Raw genomic sequence first — 6,530 nt, forward strand, 5'->3', positions numbered from 1 at the left:
TTCTGTCACATTATACCTTTTTCTCTCTCCCGATTTCCCCCTAAATATTTTCCCATAAGTACGTTTGCATAAAATAAATTGTTCCCATGAAATAAATTGTTCACATAAATAGTACATTGTGCTTCTTATCCGTAGCTCCATGCTGGCCATTAACAAAGCTTACACACAGCCAAAATAATAAAATCATATCTGCCCTAATTTTTAAGTACCTACTATGTGTATGGCCATCTCTATGCAAAGTGTTTTACATATCTTAAATGTAATCCTCTGATGGGTGTAGTCTTTAAACAGGCTTCCCATTTTACAGATGAGGATATTGAGGTTAGAGAACTTGCCCAATTGCAATACTGGAACAGAGCAGAATTTGAAGCCAGGTCCTCCTCAACTCCCTAATCGCTGACTTTTGGAATTGGTGTTTGTATACCTTTTGTGCAACTTCTGGGATGGGACCCACTATGCCAAAATGCACTTAGCATAATGACAGTCTGTATCAGTCATGGGCTGCCACATATAAAATAGGTGTTATGTGACTTCAAAAAATTGTGTCATGGCACGGTTGTAGAGAATTAGATCTTTGAAAGTAGAAAATGGTGTATTTTCAAAACACGACTTTGCTGCATTGTTTCATTTGTGTGTTTTACAGCTGACCAAGAGTATGAAGATGGCATTGAAAGGACGTGTGACACTCTCCTTATGTGTATTGTCACCGTCCTGAACCAGGGCCTCAGGAACGGAGGCGGAGTGGGAGACGTGCTGAGAAGGCCATCCAAAAATGTAAGTGGCATATTCATAATCATTTTTTTAAAGCCTTTCTTAGCAACGTTTACAATATGGTTTTGGTTTTCAAAGTACTATTTGTTTCTTGCTTTAAAAGTATAATGGTGGCCATTAAAGCCAATTAATTGTATGCTAGGGTTACATAGAAATAGCTAATGTACTCAAAATCTATGTTGTCAGTAGGGTTATGAACTTGTTCCAAGTTTGAACGGTGTCTTATATTACAGCAACAAAATCATGACTACAAACTTTACAGAGGAGTTGAGTGTTACATAAAAAACAGACCAGGCTGCCTCTCGTCTATCAAGTTTCTGAGGCATGAAGATCTACTCTTTGCTTCTGAACAGGAATAGTCCCCATTAATTTATCTATGATTAATATACAATTTAAACATTCTAACAGGATTTCATATATTAAAATGGCAAGGCTGAAAATTTTTTCATTAGCTTCAAAAGCTGAAGCATGAGGCTGAGAGCTTAAAAAAGCTCAGTTCTTCAACAGGCTGGCTATATCATGTTGTCAATTTATCTAATGTTGCCTCATCTATGAAACAGCTGGATTACATGATCACTAATGTGTATTTTAATACTGTTCATCAAGTAGAAATAGCTTGAGCTGTATGTACTTGACCCTGTAAAGCCAAGAACAAAGCCTGCTCCAAAAATTGACAAATCATTAGGTCCTCCTCAACTCCCTAATCGCTGGCTTTTGGAATTGGTATCTGTATACCTTTTGTGCAACTTCTGGGGTGGGACCCACTGTGCCAAAATGCATTTAGCATAAATGACATAGTAAAGGGGTTTTTAATCAAAGGTATGTCTCTCCTTTGAAGGGGTGGGAATGGGGGGAATGTAAGTCTTAGAGGAGGGAAGGCGTTCTGGGAATAGGCTATGAAGCTTTTTTCATGACACTTAAAACAAAGCTAGAAAGTGGTTCTTTTTCCAACTTGGAATACTATTAATTTAGCAAACACTTATTGAATATATTCTCTATGCTGAAAAATATGCTAAATCACCATGCCTGGAAAATGTGTGTGTGTGTGTGTGTGTGTGTGTGTGTGTGTGTCTATATATATATATATATAATTTTATTTTAAATTTTTATTTCAGGAGCCTCTGTTTGCTGCCCGAGTGGTATATGACCTTCTTTTCTATTTCATTGTTATCATTATCGTTCTTAACCTGATTTTTGGTGTCATCATTGATACTTTTGCTGATCTCAGAAGTGAAAAACAGAAAAAAGAAGAAATTCTAAAGACCACCTGCTTCATCTGTGGTAAGTGTTCTCAAGATACTAAAATAGATGAAGAAACTGCCTATGAGGAGGGAAGGACTAGAATAATGTTTATTTGTCATGTTTTGGGAAAAATTATTTCAAAATGAAAGCTGGACAAAATTCAGATTATATAACAGCATTGGACTTGGGTTCTCTGTTCCACAAATAGAAGAATTGCATCTCAAATCTTATTATTTCTACAATTTGTATGATGCTCTGACTATAAAATGTTTTGCACAATGCCAAAGTGTTCCGTCAACTGGCAAACAGATTTTTCATCACAGTGACATATTGATTAAATAGCAGAATCATTTTCATTTTATTTTGTTAGATTATGAATCCACAGATGATTTTTCTAGCAGCTTGAACTTTTACTCACTGACATGTTTTAGATTCTGAACTGTGCTTTCTCTCCAGTTTTAAATACATATATTCATTTTTTATTAGCTTCAGATATACAAAGCAAAATAATAGTTACACATTTACACCACACACAAAGTGATAACCCTCCTCCACCAAGCTACTATCCCTCTGACATCTTATATAGCTGTTACAATACCATTGACTGTCTTCTGTATGCTATAGTCTACCACCCGTGAATGAATATATATATATATATATGTGTGTGTATATATATATATATATATATATATATATGTAATTATAGCTAACATACAATATTATTCTACATCAGCTTCAGGTGTACAGCACATTGGTCAGGCATCTACACGGTCTATGAAGCAATCCCCCTGATAAGTCCAGTACCCATCTGGCACCCTACAACATTTACAACATTGTTGATTATATTCCCCATACTGTATTTCATACCCCCATGACTATATTGTGTCTACTAATTTGCACTTTCTAATCCCTTCACCTTCTCCTCTGTCACCTCCCCTCTCCCATCTAGCAAAACAGAAATAGACTCAGAGATATAGAAAAAAATCTTTGGTTGCTAGATGCTTTCTCTCCATTTTTAATCAATCTCTCTCTCCTTCTCTCTCCCTTTCCCCCTCTCTTTCTCCCCCCCACTCCCTCCTTCTCCCAGAACCCCTTTCTCCCTGCCTCTCTCTCACCACACTGTCCTCCCCTCTCCCATCATTAACTCTTTCAGGACCAACCTTTTCTTTGTCTTCACCATTCCCTTTGGCTCTACCCTCTTCTCCATATTCCTCAGCCCTTTCTGGCTTTAGTTGTCTCTGTAGCTGGCCTAGTCACCGCAGAATCCTTGCCCCTCCTTGAATAATCACCAACTCCACATTACACTCACCATCCCTTTTTTTTTTTCTATGTTGGGCTGAAGAATCTTTTGATAAAAGTCACAAAACAAGCATAAAGCCTTCATCACCACATTATGCTGTATAACTTAAATGGGGACCTCAGTAAGTCCCATTCCCTCTTTGGTTCACCTTTTGTCAACTGTCTCATTCCCTTAATGACTCTTCCAAACCTTTCCAACATTCCTCCAACAGTCGAAGGTGTACCAAGTAGTCACCTGTAATAATGAGTTATGTTCTGAGAAAACAAATGAGTCATGCCCTTCTTCAGGGTGTTCACAATCTATTGTGGAATTAAAATACAATAAATATCATTGGTATCTAATGTGTTAAGGAAAATAATAGAGAAGTTCATGGTGNAAATATCTTTTTGTTTTCTGATGGTCTTAGGCAACCCCTGTGAAAGGGTCATTCCACCCCCAAAGGGGTCGCGACCCACAGGTTGAGAACCGCTGGCCTAGACCATTGTTCTTACGCTTGAAATCTTTTCCTTCCCACCATCTGTTCCCCCTCTTCCTAGAACACTCTTAGGTCCTAACTGAACCTTCTTCTGCATTCTGTTATCCCCCTCCCCCTCAAACTAATATCCTATCAACCCCCTTCCTTTTAGTATCAAATTTTCCTATGAAACATTGGCCTAAAACTCTCTCCTTCAACTTCTGCATCATTTATCTTCTCTTTCACTATTTGCCACTTTCCTATTGTTTCCTATGACCTAATTGTTAAATCCAGTGACCGTTTTCTTGTTTCTCATTGCCTTTGGCCCTTCTGTAATTTTGACATTTTTTGATACCTTCTCCATCTTTAGATTATTTTCTTCCTTAATTTTGGATCATAGTAATCTTCCAGCTCTCTTCTCTTCTCTGGCTTTTTAAAATGTTTTCTCATCTTCTTATCCTATAAACATAAGAATCATCTGAGATTCTTTCTTGTCTTCATCAAAATACCCTATATCCATTTCCTCCTTCTGAATGATATATTTCTATGATCTAATGGAACCATTCTTTCCCGGGTCACCTCTGGCTAGAAGCTTCAGTGTAATATTTAACCCTGCCTCCTCCCTCGTGCCCAGAGTCCATCATCTCTCATTCATTCATCCTTCCCATTCCCGTTGTCATGACGCTGTTGAGGCTCATAGTACATCATGCCTGAATTATTGCAACTGCCTCCTTAAGTGGTCTTTCCACCTCTGGCCATTCTCTCCTCTTCAATTCACCCACTATATCACTACTAGACTACTTGTCAGAAATGACTGCTTTGAATATTTCCTTCCCTACCCCCAATTCAAGATTTCTACCGTGCTCCGTTGCCTGCCAAGTAAAACCCAAACTCTCTGGAGCTTCACAGAGAGCTCCTAGCTTTATCCTCCACTTCTCTACAAGCTGTTTATTTGCTGTTCATCATATAAGCAAATATTTTTTTGACTTCCTGGGACTCTCTGCCATGTGGATGGCTTCTCTACTCCTGTCTTAGTCCTTTGAATATTCAAGGCAAACTTGGAGTCTTCATCAGTTAGAAGGACTCCCCTCTAATTATCCATGGTATTAAAGGTTCTCTCCCTATTCTAATCTCTTTGCACTACTTCTGTGGCTTTTATCACATGTTAATTTATCTTATTATCTAAGTACAGTAAATCCTCACTTAATGTCGGTGATAGGTTCTTGGCACTACAGCAAAACGACATATAATGAAACCAGTTTTATGATAGGCTAATTGATATAAACAAGAGTTAAGTTCCTATGGCACCTCATCAATGTTATAACAAAACAATGTTGAACGAAACAATGTTATTCAAGGGCCTGCAGTACATCTTTTATCTCAAACTATTTTACCAACTAAATGGTAAACCACCTTGCCCATGTCGAAAGTTCTTCAGTGGTTCTCCACAGCTTTCAGGGTAAAGTTTAAGCTATTCATGTTGGTGTGTGAGTTGCTCCACAATCTGGTCCCTGCCTGCCCATGAGATGCACACTGCAGTACCCTGTGACACTGCACTCACTGCCTCTGTTCTTTTGCCAACCCATCTTTCCTAGGGCAACATACACTATTCCTAGGGGCTGTGACACTTTCATCTTTCCACCCGTATTCCTATCACTAGCCCAGGGGCTGGTGATATAGGGAAATGAGACAGGTGTGGCCTGGGGAAGGCCAGCTGGTTATGTAGATAGGTCTCCACAAGGTGGCATTTACTTAGGTGCATTTATCATGACTCAGGACCTGGCTTTCAGCCTGAAGGCCTGAGAACTTTGCATAACATCCTGTGAGTGGATCCGTCTCACAAAGGTGGAACCTTACTAACCAAGCTCACAGAGGCTACTGTATCAAACTGGCGTGGAGCACATTGACTGGACTGTTACTGGTATTGACCTGACCTGGGCATTTTCCCATTTATATGCCACACAGAAAGCCAATTCTCTCATTATATATTTGCAGCCAATCTCTTTTATTTCACAATGGCTAATCATGTGAATTATGTATGGATTTTATTAGCTCTCCTGTTCAAGAACAAACAACCTCATTTCTGAATTCTGGGGAAAAGATGGGAGCAGTTTCCTGTAGCTTCTAGGTACTCATTAACCTGGCACTTAATAAGTCCTTAATAAATATTTCTGTGACATGACCAGGTTAGTTGTTGATTGAATAAGTGAATTCAGATCCTGCCATGAGGTATAACATTGCTTTGATTGCAAAGTTAACTGTTGCAAAGTAACTTCTAGATATATTCCGTATGATCTCATTACTGGAAAACCATATTTCTCTTTGAAAATTCCTTTAACCCTTCTTACGCATTTCTAACGATTTTTCATCACATTCCTAGCCATCTCATTAGGACCCACCACAGGTGTCGGGGACCTAACTGGCATTGCGGACTGAGCCTTCTCCCTGATATCCTGCCTTCCTTATCTCTTCCGCTGCTCTGACTGTTGCCACCACAAGCCTTACCTCTTCCTCGTTTCTCCTTCCTCTCAAAGCAGTTTTGTTTCTTCTACTTTCTAAACCAGAATTGCCTCGGGGCTCACCTCCATGGTAAGTGGTCCAGCTCAGACTGCATTGCGACCTTTGACGCGGCACTCGGTACTTGCACATCTCTGGCTTCAGCCCTCCACTTGAGGTGCATGTTTTAAAAATAAATAGCTCTGAATACAGTGAAAATAGTGGGATCCCTCATCTGAGTGATGTTAAAATACAGTTGGTTCACAA

The 6,530-nt window shown here is 39.2% G+C and overlaps 1 protein-coding gene across 1 annotated transcript in view; it reads left to right on the plus strand.

Annotated features, from left to right (window-relative positions):
• The window catches only part of LOC109372316 (inositol 1,4,5-trisphosphate receptor type 2), a gene marked incomplete at its 5' end in the record, with an annotated part of 324,316 nt that overhangs the window by 251,720 nt on the left and 66,066 nt on the right, over positions 1 to 6,530 (plus strand). The window contains 2 exons of the mRNA XM_019625391.1: positions 644 to 774; positions 1,887 to 2,052. Coding sequence (XP_019480936.1) covers positions 644 to 774; positions 1,887 to 2,052 — 297 coding nt within the window. The remainder of the gene's footprint in view (positions 1 to 643; positions 775 to 1,886; positions 2,053 to 6,530) is intronic.

The sequence above is a fragment of the Hipposideros armiger genome, unplaced genomic scaffold (assembly GCF_001890085.2).
Source record: "Hipposideros armiger isolate ML-2016 unplaced genomic scaffold, ASM189008v1 scaffold_624, whole genome shotgun sequence".
Lineage (NCBI taxonomy): Eukaryota > Metazoa > Chordata > Mammalia > Chiroptera > Hipposideridae > Hipposideros > Hipposideros armiger.